Below are 18,300 nucleotides of genomic sequence, written 5' to 3' on the forward strand. Positions count from 1 at the left end.
TGAGGTCCTTTCATTTCTTCCACTAAAGCTGGCGCCGAAAGTTTCTTCTGAGTCTGACGTCGCTGCACGTTGTACGTGCAGGACGTCAGACTCAGAAACAGAATGAAGCTCATTCTGTTTCTGAGTCTGACGTCCTGCACGTACAACGTGCAGCGACGTCAGACTCAGAAGAAACTTTCGGCGCCAGCTTTACTGGAAGTTCTGAAAGAAATGAAAGGACCTCGGCTTGGCTGGCAGGGGCTGGGGGTCCCCCGCTAGCTGACGGAATTCTTCTAAGTGATTTCTTGCACTGTTGGCCAAAGAACTGGTCAGAGAATTGAGGAAATTTATACCAGACTTGGCTTTTTGTTTGAATTTGTTTGTCTAAGTGACCGTTTCATATCTGGTAGACATTTAATATATAAGGGATAGTAGGTTGTTTTTTTTTTTGAGACACTGTTTAATCACTATTCACCATTAGGGGAGTGGTTATGATTGGCCTGAAAAAGGGGCGATTTTCATATTTGCTAGCTCTTGACCACAGGCTTGGTATTTAACGCTGAATTCCTCTCCCTTCTCATACATATGGATATAAATATTTAAAAAAAAAAGCACCACAAAAGTAGACTAATTAGTATTCCTTACACACCGTTCTTTGGGAATGGTTTTTGCTTTTGATCCTTGGCACTATTTACCTTTCCTGGGTTGTTTTTTTTTTAGTGGGGAACAAAAGAGGCAGAACCCCTTCCATTGAGGTTGCCCTTAGGTGAGTGATTAGAAACCCAGACATGCATGCAGTAGAAAATAAAGAGGTGGAAAAGCAGAGATCATGGGAGGTTTGGAAAGATTTAGTGGTCTTGTTCTTCCCTGCCCACCCCCCCCCCCCCCCAAAAAGAGAAGGATCCGGCACATTTCAGTTCACACTCTATTTCTGTTCAAAGCTACATGTGTGGCACTGCATCAACCAAAACTTTACAGCCCTTGAATTTGTCTTATCTGCTCTGTGATGCACTGGGTGTTTCCTTGGGAATGCTGGCTGTCATGCTGGCTTGTGTGTGTTATCAGTGCTGTCCAGAGCTGGTGGAAAAGCAGGTGTCTGTTATCTCCCCCTACCCCTCTATCCTGGTACCAAGAGGACTGCCTGTTTTTCCCCAGCTCTACAGCTAAGCCAGAGAGACAGCGAAGTTAAAAGTAGGTCTCTCTTATCACCAAACAAATCCTCTGGGCTGCTGTTATTGCTCATCCCTTTCCCCCCCAGTTATCTGAAAGTGGCAGCTCTCCTGGACAGGAACAGGACAGCTCTCTAGGGACCTGATCTCAGAAACAGATGATTCGCTTTAAACATAAACCCTCCCCAGGATTGCAAGGTTATGCAAACACTATGACAAAACATTACCATCGTTATTTTGAGGGCTTTCATGTTTCAGGCGTCAGGAAGATAATATTTTTTCATCATAGTATCCTGGAACACATCAACGCTGGAATTGTGCTGTATTTTCCAAGAAACAGAGCTAAACATTAGGTGCTATGATGGCCTAAAAGGGGAAGTAAAAATGTCCAGGTATTGTGATTGGTTGCGGACAGGAGGCTGGATGTGGCAAAGGCTTTAAAAGTACCAGATACTTTATAAAGAAATCCACACCCTTGTATAATGGGGAATACGTCTGTGTAATTGGCTTACCCTCCCCCCCCCAACCCTTCCCATTTCAATCCTCACCTATAAATGGCAGTTTTCTAACATAGCTTTACACGTATCTGACCCTCTACACACGAAAAAGCTGCATTTGGATCCTTCTAAAATAAAGACCTTGGGGGGGGGGGGGGGCACTCTCTGTGTTATTTAGAAGCTAAAGTCTGGAATAATTTGCCAATTCAAATTAGAAGAACCTGCTCTTTCCTTGTAAATATTTGAAAACTTATCTGTTTGGGGTGCATGAATTTTTTATTTTTTGTTACATTTGTACCCCACGCTTTCCCACTCATGACAGGCTCAATGCGGCTTACATGGGGCAATGGAGGGTTGAGTGACTTGCCCAGAGTCACAAGGAGCTGCCAGAAGTGGGAATTGAACTCAGTTCCTCAGGACCAGAGTCCACCACCCTAACCACTAGGCCACTCCTCCACTGTTGGCCAATGAAACCATGTATAATTTTTCCGTACATTTGTTATCTAACTCCTGTTACCCTATCTTATCTGTCTACATGTTCCACCTCCACTTGTCCACTTTGAAGTCTGTTAAGATGTTTTAATGTGCTTTGTGTTGACATTGTGTTGACATTGTGAGTGGTCAAACTAGCAGATCATTATGCCTCTCTATACAGCAGGTTCCTGATGCAAATGCGTCTTGAGTTTTGTGTGCAGTTCTGATAGTGCGCTCTGAAAAATGAATCCCTTCCCTTTTAAGTACTGGCATCTTGGATTGCTTGAGCCTAAAAATATTCAGTAAAACACGGTCTATGTAATTATCTGTGAACAGAGCACTCCTGTGTTGGAAAACTTGTTTAAGAGGAGTTTTAAGTGACGAAAACAGAGCACATGCTACATGGGATGCAGCAAATACATAAAACATAGTAACATAGTAGATGACGGCAGAAAAAGACCCGCACGGTCCATCCAGTCTGCCCAACAAGATAAACTCATGTGTATATCTTACCTTGATTTGTACCTGCCTTTTTCAGGGCACAGACTGTATAAGTCTGGCCAGCACTATCCCCGCCTCCCAACCACCGGCTCTGGCACAGACCGTGTAAGTCTGCCCAGCACTATCCCCGCCTCCCACCACCGGCTCTGGCACAGACCGTATAAGTCTGCCCAGCACTATCCCCGCCTCCCAACCACCAGCCCCGCCTCCCACCACCGGCTCTGGCACAGACCGTATAAGTCTGCCCAGCACTATTCCCCGCCTCCCAACCATGTAACAGATTATTCTCCATTATTTTCAAAGGGCGTTTATTATTTTTTTTCCAAGATAAAATTCTCTCAGTTTATAAGATCAACCAGAACAAAATGGCCACTGCAATAAGGAACTCATCCTTCAGAAAAGAAGACTATGGGAAGAAAGTAAATTGGACTGGACTGATACCAGTGGGTAAATGGATACACGCTGAGCCTCATGGTCTCAAGGTGTGCTTACAACACGATAGGAGGAAGGACTGAGAGTGAGGAGCACGAATGCATTAACTTGTTCTTTTCACTGGGAACCAGAATGTTGAAGGTTGAGGAATGTTGTGAAACTCCATTCACAGGGCCTTTACCCTCCATTTTTACAGGCCTCTGGTGTGTTGTGTTTGGCAGGGGGGGTCTTCACTTTCTTCAGGGAGCTCTACTTCCAGGCAAAGCAATGGTGTCCTTGCCCGTGGGGATCTCCACACCAAGTGGGTATACTGTTCCTCTACAAGGATGTCCCTCTGCCCATAAAATCCATGGGACAATGCATTCCCATTCCAGTGTAAAGAGATTTACACAGTTACAGGAATGCTTTGTGTCAAATATGGCACTTGATCCATTACACAGTACATACTGAGTAGCCATACTGGGTCAGACCAATGGTCCATCTAGCCCAGTATCCTGTTATCCAAACACTGGCCAAGCCAGGTCACAAGTACCTGGCAGAAACCTAAATCATGACAACATTCCATGTAGAACCCCAAAGAATAGCAAGATTCTGGAATCCTAAAGAGTGACAAGATTCCAGAATCTCAAAGAGTAGCAACATTCCATGTAGAACCCCAAAGAATAGCAAGATTCTGGAATCCTAAAGAGTGACAAGATTCCATGCGGAATCTCAAAGAGTAGCAACGTTCCATGTAGAACTCCAAAGAATAGCAAGATTCTGGAATCCTAAAGAGTGACAAGATTCCAGAATCTCAAAGAGTAGCAACATTCCATGTAGAACCCCAAAGAATAGCAAGATTCTGGAATCCTAAAGAGTGACAAGATTCCATGCGGAATCTCAAAGAGTAGCAACGTTCCATGTAGAACCCCAAAGAATAGCAAGATTCTGGAATCCTAAAGAGTGACAAGATTCCACGCAGAATCTCAAAGAGTAGAAACATTCCATACTACAAATCCCAGGGTAAGCAGTAACATAGCAAATATCGAAAGATAAAGACCCGCATGGTCCGTCCACTCTGCCAATCAAGGTGGCCAGAGTTGAATCTGGCACTCTGCATGGGTTGCACTTCTTCGTGATTCGATGGATTCTGAGCAGGACACAGTACAGAAACTCCGACTGCTTTACTACTTGACCTTGTCCTTCCCGGCTTAGAATGGAAAGGATCTACATAAGCACATAAGCACTGCCACGCTGGGAAAAGACCAAAGGTCCATCAAGCCCAGCACTCTGTCTCCGACAGCGGCCAATCTAGGCCCCAAGAACCTGGCAAAAACCCCAAATTTAATAATGATCAATGGACTTTTCCTTCAGTAATCTGTCCAGACCCCCTTTAAACTCAGCAAGGCCAGTTGCCATCACTACCTTCTCCGGCAATGAGTTCCAGAGTCTAACTACGTACTGAGTAAAGAAAAACTTTCTCCGATTTGTTTTAAACCTACCACATTCTAATTTCATCTTGTGTTCCCTGGTTCTATTCCAAAGACCTCTGCTGTCAGGGCCAGTTTTAGGGAAGGGTGCAAACAGGACAACTGCACTGGGCCTCCAGGCCACAAGGGACACCATGCCTACGTAAATCTGAAGGAGATAAAGCCAGCAGGTGGGCTTTGGGGTCCTCTTTCTGTTGCAGGCCCCTGCATGGTTAGCACTGACCCAATCTGCTGGATGGCAAAAATCATACCTTTGATGGTATGGAGTGGAACAGGGCCGCCGAGAGGGGGGGGCATGGGGGGACAAAATTCCACGGGCCTTCCCTCCCTGTGTCCCACCCTCGTCTGACGTAACTTGTGCGAGGGCGGGACACAGGGAGGGAAGGCCCGAAGGGAGGCGATCTGCAGACAGCTGCTGCTGCGCTTCTTTCACACGGAGTGAGGTCGAAGTGAGGCGCTATGATTTGAATTCAGGGGGACCCAGCCCGGTGGTGGACGGAGGGGGATGACGACGACCTCGGCAGGGGCAGCCTTGCCCCGGGCCCGGCCCAGTCTCTTGGCGGCCCTGGAGTGGAGGGATTAAACCTAGTGGTAAGAGAGCACCAGGGTGACAACCAGGGAAGCCAGGTTCAAATGCTGCTGTTGCTACTCCTTCTGATCTTGGGGGGGGGGGGGGGGGGGGGGAGTCACTTAATCCTCCAGACTGTGAGTGCTTCAGGGACAGGGAAATTCCTAGTGTACCTACTACTACTAATAGCATTTATATAGCGCTACCAGACGCACGCAGCAACTCACCTTGAACTACAACTGACAATCCAAAATAAATAAACTGGGGGCCCTTTTACTAAGCCGCATTAAGTGCCTATGCGCACCCAACGTGCATGAATTCTGAGTTACCACCCGGCTACCACGTGGCATGTAAGGTCATTTCATTTTTGACACGTAGCTGGCGTGCGGCAAAAATTGGGCAGTGACTCCGACTTGATGTGCGTAGATTACCACACAGTTGGCGCGAGAGACCTTACTGCTAAGTCAATGGCTGGCGGTAAGGTCTCAGACCCAAAATGGACGCGTGCCGATTTTAATTTTGCCGCACGTCCATTTTCCGGCAAAAATGTAAAAAAAAAGCATTTTTTAGAGGCGCGCTGAAAAATGGATCTGTGCGCGCCCAAAACACGCGCCTACACTAGCGCAGGCCATTTTTCAGCGCGCCTTAGTAAAAGGACCTCTGTGCACTTTAGAGCAGATCATGTTGGCTGAGATGAATGCAGTTTGCCAGAAGATGGCAGCACTGGATAATATTTTTTTCAGATTTATTTATTTATTTGTTGCATTTGTATCCCACATTTTCCCACCTGCCTATTATATCATTTCTTTTAAATAAAACTTCTTTTTTTATTTTGCAACACCTGTCAGATGCACAGTTCCAATCACATCTCTCTAGTCAACATTAGGGATCGGTACACTTATTAAAATAGCTCCCCATATAAGGTTGTAAGCTCCTTTGAGCAGGGACTGTCCTTCTATGTTAAATTGTACAGCGCTGCGTAACCCTAGTAGCGCTTTAGAAATGTCAAGTAGTAGTAGTAGTAGTAATAAGTACGTATGTAAGTATTGCCATACTGGGAAAGACCAAAGGTCCATCGAGCCCAGCATCCTGTTTCCAACAGTGGCAAATTCAGGTCACAAATACCCGGCAACATCCCAAACAATAGCAACATTCCATGTAGAACCCCAAAGAGTAGCAAGATTCTAGAATTCTAAAGAATAACAAGATTCCATGCAGAATTTCAAAGTGTATAGCAACATTCCATTTAGAACCCTAAAGAGTAGCAAGACTCCATTCAGAATCCTAAGTATATAAGTATTGCCATACTGGGACAGACCAAAGGTCCATCGAGCCCAGCATCCTGTTTCCAACCGTGGCCAATTCAGGTCACAAATACCCGGCAAGATCCCAAAAATGTACAAAACATTTTATACTGCTTATCCCAGAAATAGCGGATTTTCCCCAAGTCCATTTAATAACGGTCTGTGGACTTTTCCTTTAGGAAGCCGTCCAAACCTTTTTAAAACTCCGCTCACACGTGGAGAGGGATTTTGCCCAGAATGAAAGGACAAGCGGGTACCTAACTGTAGCCACTGTATAAAGACAGAAAGGCAACTACATGTCTTTGTAAACGTGGTTACGACGAAGTCGTGGACATTTTCACCTGCTCAGCAGCAGTTGTAAATGTTTATAAAATAGGCAAATAAATCGTGAATCTCCCTGTGCTGCGCCCAAACTCTGCCCCAGAATAAGCCCACATTTTACAAGTGTACACTGGCAATATGGGGGAGATTCTATATATGACGCCTAAATAAAAATCAGCGCTGAAATCTGTGCCGACTAAGCGTATTCTATAATTGGCGCCTAGCAGGGGCATAGCCAGATGGACAATTTTGGGTGGGCCTGAGCCCAAGGTGGGTGGGCATAGAATTCACCCCCCCCATCCCCCTCTGGTTTGCTCCTCCCTCCACCCCTCCCTGCCCACAAACCCCCAAATATTAAATACTTGAGCTGGTGCGGATCCCCAAACCCTGCCAGCTGAAGACTTTCTCCTCCTTCTCGAGGAGCCAACACTCTTCCAAACGGCAACAATTGCCTCAAACTGATGCTGCTGCCAGCAGGCCGTGCTTGCTCCGTGCTTTTGTATGTGCAAAAACTGAGCATGTGCAGAGGGGCCGGTCTCAGCGTCAGCTCAAGGCAAGTGCTGTTAGCTGACATTTGGAAGCGCGCTGGCTGCCCAAGGAGAAAAAAAATCTTCAGCTGGCAAGGTTTGGGGATCCCCACCAGTCACAGCAAGAACGTCACAATTTTGGGTGGGCCTGAGTCCAAAGTGGGTGGGCCCTGGCCCACCCAAGCCCACCTGTGGCTACGCCACTGGCGCCTAGATTTAGGTACCGATTCTAGAATACGCTTAGTTGATATATCAGCACCTACCACTAAGCGTATCCATTTACGCCAACGAAAATGTGACCTAAATCCCGGTGTATAGATTTAGGCGCACTGGGCCATATTCTATAACTAGGTGCGTAAATTTCAGAACGCCCATTTCCCTGCCCATAACCATGCCCCTTTGAACTGTGCATGTTAGAAGTTCAGTGCACTTCATTACAGAGGTATCAGGTGAGTTCCCAGCCAGACAGTTCCCACCGGGACAATTCTCACTTAAGGGGACAATTCCCACCCCGAACATTTCCCACCCTCCCTAGCCTGTAGCTTCTTTCTTGTGTCAGGTCCTGGTGGTGCTTTCTTTCTTTTTTTTACGGTGTCTGAAACAAGGAGATTAGAGGAGCAGACGGATGTACACAGAGGACGTATAATAACGGAATAACTTTTCATAGGTAGAGTAGTAATTTGTTACAAACTGTAATCAATTTATTTTGAGGGGCTGAATTAGGTTGAAATTATGTAGAATCTTAAATATTTATTTATTTAGATTTTGCTCACACCGTAGTAGCTCAAGGTGAGTTACATTCAGGTACTCTGGATATTTCTCTGTCCCAGGAGGGCTCACAATCTAAGTTTGTACCTGAGGCAATGGAAGGTTAAGTGACTTGCTCAAGATCACAAGGAGCAGCAGTGGGGTTGGAACCGGCCACCTTTGAATTGCAAGACCAGTGCTCTAACCACTAGGCCACTCCTCCCCTCCACCATTACAACAATGTTATAGAGTGACACTGATTTCATTGAAAATTCAGGGGTCCTTTTACTAAGCTGCGGGAAAAACGGCCCTGTACTAGTGGCGGGGGCCATTTTTTGCCACGCGCTGTGGCTCTTTTTACCGCAGCAGGGAAAAAAAAAGCTGAAAATAGCCATGGGGTAAGATTGCTCTTACTCCGTGGCCATGCGGCGGGGGAGCATTTACCGCCACCCAGTGGTAACCGGATAGCGCGCAGCACAGCCCAATTACTGCCGGTTTAGCGCTGCGCTAAAAAATACGGCTGATTTTCCCTAGCATGGGAAATGGAGAGCGCTGGGGCTGGAAATACCACCGATGCCCGCGTTGGGCTGGCGGTAGCTGCAGATTAGCGTGCAGTGCGCTTTGTTAAAGTTCTCATTTGTGAATAAATTCCTTAAATGAATTAATTACTATAAACTGATCGATGCTGGGTTAAAGATTAAATATGTGCTGACGGCATCTGACATCATTTGAAGATGATGTAGGCTTAAGTTGCACTGGACGTAACAGTGAACCACTCTGTCAAAAATTCTTTTGAACATTTTTTTTGGTATTGAACATTTTTTAACGAAGGTTGTAAGTTTGTAATTGAAGTAAACAGCTTGCTGTGGTGAACAAAGAAAGATCGTTTGCGTTTTACCCTGATGCAGCTTTACATCGAAATGTGGCCACACTGTTTTCTTTTCCAAATTCTTCCTGATTGAAGTTTCAAGAACTGGTGTATTACAATAAGTTTATTTTTTGTATTTTAACAAACAAAAGTGAATTTTTGAGAGAATTTGGACATTTAAGGCAGATTTTTCTGACCGATGGTGTGAAAGAGGTTTTGAAAATGGATTGGTCCTGTGTGAAACCCCTGAGATCTTCTGGTGGAGTTTAATTTTTGATTAAGTAATGCATTTAGGTTTACGACACAGAAATAATATCTGAGGAAATTGAAAGTTTATGAACAAATATAATTTTCTCAAGTTTTTTTTTAAGTACTTACACAAGGTCTGGGATGCACTTGAACGAGAATTATCACTGAAGGGTCAGACAGGTTGTGAGGTACACAGGTGACCTGCAAGGGGAGAGATGAAGATAAGTGAAACCCTTGGTCACTAGAATCAGAAGATAAGGTGAGGTAGTAATATCACATGAAACAACTCTACAAGCCCAGGGCTTAAATTAAACAGAAGCTCCAGTTTTCACTACAGATGTGCGTTCAAGTGAAATAAGCGGAAAAACCACAGGGCTCAAAAGTCAGCTGGCAGTGCTCAGTCTTTTGCCTGATCGCTGTTGGCGTAATTCCCTGAAATTCAGTGCTAGGCCATGTCTGGGCTCAAGCACTGAATTTCCCAGTAAATGGAGGCGAGGAAAACTTTGGGGTCCTTTTACTAAGCAGCGGTAAGCCGGAACTACCACCGACCCAATACAGGCACCGGCAGGAAATCCACCCCCCAGTGTGCCGCATTCCCAGCCCTAGGGAAATAGGTCCCTATTTTTCACCGAAGCAGTTACTCAGCGGTAATCGCTGCCCAGTTACTGCCAGGTTAGTACAGGAACCCTAAGTGTAATCTTACCGCATTGGCCATTTTTTTCCCTGCCTTTTTACCCACTGTGGTACAAAGGGCCTTAGCACATGGCACCTTTTACGGCAGCTTAATAAAAAGGCCCCTTAGCTGATTAAATGCAACAGTCAATACTTAAAAGGCTATGGCAGGTGTTCCCAAACTTTTTCGGTTCGCAGCACCCCCCCCCTCCCCAGCCACATGGGTCTCCGCACCCCCCCCCTGGCCACATGGGTCTCCCTTTCCATGCAGCCCCCTTCTCTCACACCAGTATAGCTCTGCCTCCCTGCAGCCCCCTTCTCTCACACCAGCACACCTCTGCCCTTCCCTAAATCCAGCATCGCTCCTACCTTCCTTCCTGCAGGTCCAGGATCGCTGCTGCTTCCTTCTCCTTCCCCCACTGCCGCTGCAGTGCTTGCAGCTTACATTTTCGAGCCATCCGCAATTCACACAGGCACTCCGGGGCCTTCCCAGTCTGCCGCAACTTCCTGTTGCGAGGGCCAGACATGGCACAGGGAAGTCCCCAAAGTGCCTGTGTGAATCGCGGCTGGCCCGAAAATGTAAGCGGTGGCAGGGGAAGAAGCAGGAAGCAGCAGATGCTTGACCTGCGGGAGGGGAAGATAGGGAGCGATGTGCCGCGGCACTCCTGAGGGTTGGCATAAATGCTTGTTTCTAAATCCATGCTCAACTTTGGGTGCGAGGACTTACACCAGCTGAAACTTGGTGTAAATCCTGGAGTTCAACTCGGGCCGGTCTTAGGCAGGGGTGACTGCACAGGGCCTTGCACTCCCAGGGGCCCCGCAGCTCTCCCCAAACCTACTTTATTGCAAAGCACACTGGTGCTGGTGAAGTGGAATACTAAGGGTGGGACGGTGGGGGTGGTGCGTCCAGGTGCTGATCACGAAGAGATGCTGCCATGAGCAGCAGTCCTCCTCCCCGACCGGAGTGGTATTCTCCTTCCTGTCTCTACCCCCCACCTGCTTGCCCGCTGCAGGCAGTGAATCAGCAATGCATGCACGTCTTCAGTCTGCCCCCTAAACCCTTCTTTGTACAGCGTCCTACCTATGCGGGAACAGGAAATGGCTGTACAGAGAAGGCTTCCAGAGCAGGCTGAAGGCAGCGCTTATATCGCTACCAGTGCCGGCGGCCTGGAAGTTTGGAGGCCCTGCTTCCGCCTCGTGGCTCTGGCTGCTCAGTACTCGGCTCTCAGGGAGGGAGGCCGGGGCAGCGGGACATCATCCCTCCTGTGCTCAGCTCTGGGCTCTTCTTCATCCTCCTCCTCTTCCCAGCTAACATCATTGAGCTCTGGTGGTAAGCGGTAGTGACCCCATCCCCCCTTTACCCAGGGGCGGGGCTAGGCAAAGAGCTGGGGGACCCCACCGAACTGGTCTGCACAGGGTCCCGCAATTGCTAAGACCGGCCCTGCACACCCCCCCCCCCCACCGAATTTTACATCGCATGTAATTCTTTGGAATGCCCCTCCCATGGCCACATCCCCCTTTTGGGTTGCATGTGAGAGGATTTGGGGGTGGATCCAGCATAGAATCACTTGCAGCCGGATCTGCAAGCAAATCTAAATTAGAAGCAACAAACATCAAATATTGATTGTTAACGGCTTGTTCACTTATTTAATTGCACACAGATCTCAGAATTGTACGCACATTTGGGCATGATTTATATAATCTGGGCAGAGAGGTATGGTAGCCGTGTTAGTCCACTTTTAAAGGTAATCCATAGAAATCAAACAAAATAAAGCATGGAAAAGAAAATAAGATGATACCTTTTTTATTGGACATAACTTAATACATTTCTTGATTAGCTTTCGAAGGTTGCCCTTCTTCGTCAGTTATGTCCAGGGGCGTATCTGGACTCTGGCGGTAGGGGGGGCCAGAGCCAGAGGGAGGGGGCACATTTTAGCCCCCCCCGGTGCCACTGATCCCCCCCGCCATTTCCGGACCCCCCCCCGCCACTGCCAGACCCCCCCCCCTCGCCACCAATGACACTCTCCATCCCCTCCCGCCGCCGCCGCCAACCCCCCCCCGCTGCTGTCACTTACCTTTGCTGGCGGGGGACCCCAACCCCCCCGCCAGCCGAGGTCCTCTCTTCCATGCAGGCTGCGCCGCTGCAAGTTGCAATGCTTCCTGTTCTTCCGAGTCTGACGTCCTGCACGTACGCGCAGGACATCAGACTGAGTTCCAAATTCTGAGTCTGACGTCCTGCACGGAAGAGAGGACTTCGGCTGGCGGGGGCTTGGGGTCCCCCGCCAGCAAAGATCGGCGACGGGTTGGTGGCGGGCGGGCGGGAGGGGGAGGTGGAGAGGATCGGTGGTAGGGGGGTCCAAGGCGAAATCTGCGGGGGCCCAGGCCCCTGTGGCCCCACGCAGATACGCCCCTGGTTATGTCCAATAAAAAAGGTATCACCATATTTTCTTTTGTTTGATTTCTATTTATAATCTGGGCTAAATGTTTAGTTGGTGACTCCGAATCTCTCTGTGCAGCGACTCTGAACATTTTACTGGATGGAAGGCTGTATTTTCATCAGAATGTATCCTTGAAGTTTAACTGTGATACTGTATAATGCCTGCTTTGTTTGAACAAATTAGCAAGTTCTAACTTTGCGTGTTCAGGGACATGGCAAGGCTGTTCAGCAGATTTACCTCTCATTGGTTTAAGACAGCCAAAAGGAGCGTTTTCCTTCAGCTTCAAACAGTACAAAGAATTTCTGATCATAAAAAATCAGATTAACTACGATCATGAAAAATGCTTATAGTGATGATTAGTGACTACATAAACTGTGTTTCCTGAACTTTGGGACCCAAGCTTCACATTTAGCCCCTCCTCAGGCATCCAACACTGTCCACTCATGTCCCCCCTCTGGAATGTCTCCCTGGGAAGTCCAACTATGGCTGCAAGCTAACAGCTGAAACCCAACAGTGTGGATGCATACCCCGACACCCTTAAATTGCTGATATGAAAAAATTCGGGGTTGAATGTCCTAACATGTCTTTGTGGAGAATGCTTTGTCTAGTTGCGGAGTTCAGCTGAAAGTCTTTGCAGTGGCGTACCTAGGCTGGCTGACACCTGGGACGGATCGCCGATGCCGGGTGCAGCGCGGCCCCCCCGGTGCATTTATACCTGCTGGGGGGGGGGGGGTGCCGCGCGCCTGTCGGCTCCGAGTCCACTCATTCCCTGCTGCTCCCTCTGCCCCGGAACAGGAAGTAACCTGTTCCGCGCAGAGGGAGCAGCAGGGAGGGAACGAGCGGACTCGGCCGACAGGTGCACGGCATGCACCCGGGGTGGACCGCCCCCCCTTGGTACGCCACTGAGTCTTTGTATTTGGAAGACAAAGATAACTACCATTGCGTAGTAAGAACTCTCAGGTGTCTTCAGGCACCAAAAACGTGCATAAATCTGGTCGCTCTACTGAAATGACAAATGGTGTAAACAGTAACACCTGCAACCAACCTTGATTTTGACCCCATTCCATGCATTCTGTTATTCTTTTCTTTAGTACAAATGGTTGGATATGGCCAGAGTATTTGAAAGAAATGGGATTTAATCACCTGAATTGGCCAGATATGGTGAGGCTATTGTCGCTTGCGTTATCGGAGGAAAAAGCCTCTGTATTCCCGATTCAGAACATATTTAGGGACCCCGTCGGGCATACAAAAGTGAAACCATAATGCAACTATGGCACTAAGATAAGTGTTTGTACTTTTGACATAGTCATTAAAGTTGTATCTGATAGTATATGACATTAATGGAGGTTTTTTAGCCAATGATGAATCCATCCCGTTCTGAATCGGGAATACAGAGGCTATTTCCTCCAATAACGCAAGCGATAATAGCCTCACCATATCTGGCCAATTCAGGTGATTAAATCCCATTTCTTTCAAATACTCTGGCCATATCCAACCATTTGTACTAAAGAAAAGAATAACAGAATGCATGGAATGGGGACAAAATCAAGGTTGGTTGCAGGTGTTACTGTTTACACCATTTGTCATTTCAGTAGAGCGACCAGATTTATGCATGTTTTTGGTGCCTGAAGACACCTGAGAGTTCTTTTAGCCAATGATGAATCCATCCCGTTCTGAATCGGGAATACAGAGGCTATTTCCTCCAATAACGCAAGCGATAATAGCCTCACCATATCTGGCCAATTCAGGTGATTAAATCCCATTTCTTTCAAATACTCTGGCCATATCCAACCATTTGTACTAAAGAAAAGAATAACAGAATGCATGGAATGGGGACAAAATCAAGGTTGGTTGCAGGTGTTACTGTTTACACCATTTGTCATTTCAGTAGAGCGACCAGATTTATGCATGTTTTTGGTGCCTGAAGACACCTGAGAGTTCTTTTAGCCAATGATGAATCCATCCCGTTCTGAATCGGGAATACAGAGGCTATTTCCTCCAATAACGCAAGCGATAATAGCCTCACCATATCTGGCCAATTCAGGTGATTAAATACCATTTCTTTTCTTTAGGAAATCAGAAGGACCAATCCACAACGCAACAGGGTTGAGACTAGAGCCATTTCAGCCGGTCCTTGATAATGTGATGACAACTGGAAGTCCTGGTTACAGTAGATAGGTACCCGAGAACACCAGGGATTATGAGACATTTCTCACTGCGGACTTTACCTTGATCGAAGATGTGGGGCTGGAGACGGGTTCAACTGCTGCAGGACTTGTCCCTGGAGAGCCAGGTTTCTCGGAGATGGTGGTGCTGATGCTGGTTGCGTTGGGCGTTGCTGTTGGACTAGTTTCTACAGTTTTCACAGAAGCAGCAGATTCTCTGGTTCTTGTGGTGTTTTGAGGCGGTGTGGCTGTTGTGTTAATTACAAGGGATGGTGTTACTGTGTTCCCATCTGACAGACAAAGTTTAGAAGGAGAAGTGTTATTGTTTCCACTTTCATGGAATGGAAAATAATTCATTTCACGTTGTGTGGAAAATCATGACAGAAAAAACATTAAGGGGCGGGGGAGTTATCAAAGTAGACTACCGTTAAGATGGGTTATTTTACTGTTAACCTGGGTTATTACTAACTAGGTTTCATTGTATAAAATGGGGTCTTGGCTAAAATAGCATGAGTTAGTGGTAAAATAATCCATCTCAATGTTAGCTCAGGTTGATAACTCCCCCTTATGTCCTGAAAGCCATTTTCAATGCACAATAGTTAAGAGGTTGAATGACGTTGATTTAAACTGTACTGTCAGTAATCTAGCTGGAACATGTGCTGTATAGAGAGCCCACCGGTTTAATTCTTAAATTGATTTAGGATGTACTGAGGTGCTTTAAAATTTAAGGCATAATGGCAGGGCTTTCCTTTTCTGACCCAGAAGCGATTCATTTCATAAATATGCATGAGATGAATCTGAATATATTGGCAATCCATCACATGCAAATTTATCCCATGAATATTCATTGTGACTCTCCTGAAAACTTGAGTGGCTGTGGGGTCACTGTGACAGGCTCGATAAGCTGCTTGAATATTCCAACCATGAGCGAGAATAGAAATTTAGACGTGGGCTAAACCGACGGTCTCAACTTGACCCGAGAAGAACTCTTCACTAGGGAGTGTAGATGTAAGTTTTTGGCCTAAAAGTGCAAATTGCCAGTGAGGTCTGAGACAACCCAGATTTTGACCAAGGAGTCACTTTCCCAGAGCTTCAGGAAGCAAGAGATTCCACAAAAAGAAAATCGTGCTGGGATAAACATGAGCAAAAAGCACTGCCCATAACTGACAGACGTGAAAATCAACCCAGAGGTGTTTGCCCAGCATTAGCTGCTTTTCTTTCATCGGAGGCCCACTTGACGAAGGCCAGCTGAAGTAATAAAGCTGGGCTAATATTTACGGCCTGAAATTCCCTGAGGCAGCGGAATACGCACCATGAAATTCTGGCCATCATCGAACTGACCTCTAATAAAAGATAAGCAGCTAACCTCCTTATCTGGTATCATGTATGTACTGTATCTTGAACTGAAAATACAATACAAATTAAAGTTTAATAAAGAGGGTGACTGCCACTGTCATAACGACCCCTGCTGGTAGATATGCAGTAGTGCATGGTTCAGGCTCGGGGCAGGTTTTTTTCCACCAGCTATTGGCCGTTGATGGAGCTTGAGTTGCCTAGTTCATGCATCTGGGAGGGAGAATAAAAGTGAAAGCAAATTGGAAAACAACACATTTCAGAAATATTGTAAGATTAGTAAAAAAAGCCCCGTTTCTGAAGCAAATGAAATGGGGGCTAGCAAGGTTTTCTTCAGAGTGTGCATGTGGGAGTGTGTGTGTCCCTGCCCTCTGCCCTTTCTCCCTTCCCCTGTGCTGTCTGTCCCCTGTGCTGTCTGTCCCCTCCCCCCTCTGAGTCCTTCAGTGTTAAGTTTCCTGCTGTTTGTTTGTGTTACAGAGAGAGTGAGGGCATCTGCCCTCTCTCCCCTCCCTCCTCCGAGTCCTTCACTGTTACAGAGAGCACGATTTCGTGCTGTGCTGTGTTTTCCTTCACTGTTTGTGTTACAGAGAGAGCGAGGGTGGGGCAGACACTCATGGGGAAACCGGATATCTCTACCGCTTCACACTTCCGGCTGGAGGCTTCATTTAGAACGTTGGTGGTGCCTTTTATATCTAGAGATTTTATATAGAGAGATAAGAAAGGACACCGTTCTTGTTGATTTTTGGTCTGAGTCTCTCTTACTCTTTCACATTTACCTAAGGAAAAAGTTTCTCTTCTTAATCCTGGTCACGTCTCGCCTGGCTACGGCAGTAACAGTCCTCAGCTTGCGACTACAACCTACAACTTGATTTGGAATCTAAGACACTTGTATTCTCACTATACCTAGGTAGGAAATGGTCTTGCACGGTGAGTTAAATGAAACAAAAATCATCTGAAAAACTGAAACAAATGGGATTATTAACCGTAGTAATGACAAAAACTGATTAGCACCTACTTACCAGGAGCCGAAGACATCACTGTTGACTTGGTCAGTGGTGGGGTGGTACCCCCAGTTTGGCCAACAGAGATGCTGGGAATGAGGGTGGTATTTTTTGAGACTGAAGCTTTTGGTGACGTCAAGGTTTTATCAGTGGGTCCTGTAGTCATCCCATCTGTTACCGGAGATGTGACATTATTAGGAGAGGGACTGGTACCCTGAGAAGACTTGGGGGGACTGGGATAACTGGAAGCCACTGAGCTGCTTGCAGTGTGAGTCAGTTTGGGAGCCCCTGAGGTTGGTGTAGGTGAAGTCGGTGAAGTGACTTGGCTGCTTGCTGGGCTGCTCTTAGTGCCCGTCGCTGACTCTGGCGATGAGCTGGGAAGAACTTGGGTTGTGGCCAATGTTTGTTGAGAGGAGGATGAAACAGGTGGCACTGAAGCACTTGCTATGCTATTTTTCTCTGAAGTTGTTGTGAGCTGTGAGGCTGATGCAGAGCTTTTCGGCACTTGGGTTGTAACTTCATTTGCATTTTTCACGGTGCTTATGGAAGTAGGTGCCACAGTCATACTTGGATCCAACTGCGACATTGACAAATGGGGACATCCTAAAAGGACAAGAAGCAGTGAGTAGTAGAGATATCTGACAAATGCTCAATTCTAGTGGTGTCCAAACTGACCTTGACCTCCCTGCCCTCTCCACCACTTAGGTTTTCAGGACCTCCCCCAGTGATTATGCCTGAGATTCATGTACATACATTGCAGACTGCTCATGCAAATGTAAGGATCCTTTGGTACTCCCACTAGCCCAGTAAGCTCCCCGCAGCAGGACCATACCATCTTACAGAAGTGGGGAAGTGTACACTGTTCTGCTACAGAATCCCCTTCGGAGATTGCGGGAATGCTTCTGCCTGTCCTTTTATAAACCCCTAGGTGGCAGGCACAGTTTCCTGTGTGGATTCTGATTGGACTGTCTGAGGTGCAGGGTCTTCCTTTTGGCTTCCAGCTTGTGTCTTCATTTGGGTCCTGCCTAATGTGCATGTGTGAAGAAAGAGGTTTGACCCACCTCCCTCTGCTTGACGGAGACTTTAGTTTTGTCTACAGGTTGGGCCAAACCTACCATTGAGTGGCCTTGCGTTGCTACCCTGCTTTTCAGCCCCTACTGACTTATACAAATAAGACCCTGCAATGAATCTCTGTGCATGGCCCCTTATATCTCTGCATTCCCCGCAGGCCACCTCTCCATACAAAGGAGAGCTAAGAGCCCCAAATTTGGGATTCTCCTAAACAATAAGGGACCATAGGAGCCAACTGTTCAAAATGATTGGGGGTGCTGAATTTTTTTTTTTTTTACAGGTGGTGCATTCCCCCTGTCTCCCTCCCCCTTGACCCCCCCTCATTCCCCTCCCTCTAACCTGTCCCCCCTCCACCTTCCTCCCAGTTCCAGGCCCCCTCCCTCCCCTCTCTCTCTCTCCTTTCCCTCTCCCCTCCCTCCGAGTTCCAGGGTCCTCCCCCCTCCCCCTCCCAGGGTCCTCCCCCTCCCCCTCCCAGGGTCCTCCCCCTCCCAGTTC

At 47.2% G+C, this 18,300-nt stretch overlaps 1 protein-coding gene across 2 annotated transcripts in view; it reads right to left on the minus strand.

Moving 5' to 3' along the window:
• The window catches only part of PODXL (podocalyxin like), an 88,786-nt gene that overhangs the window by 16,784 nt on the left and 53,702 nt on the right, over nt 1-18,300 (minus strand). For both annotated transcript variants that reach the window (XM_030215983.1, XM_030215982.1), the window contains exons 2-4: nt 16,753-17,337; nt 14,444-14,670; nt 9,235-9,306 (exon numbers count right to left, since the gene is read on the minus strand). In XM_030215983.1, coding sequence (XP_030071843.1) covers nt 9,235-9,306; nt 14,444-14,670; nt 16,753-17,337 — 884 coding nt within the window. The remainder of the gene's footprint in view (nt 1-9,234; nt 9,307-14,443; nt 14,671-16,752; nt 17,338-18,300) is intronic.

This window comes from Microcaecilia unicolor, chromosome 10 (genome assembly GCF_901765095.1).
Source record: "Microcaecilia unicolor chromosome 10, aMicUni1.1, whole genome shotgun sequence".
NCBI lineage: Eukaryota > Metazoa > Chordata > Amphibia > Gymnophiona > Siphonopidae > Microcaecilia > Microcaecilia unicolor.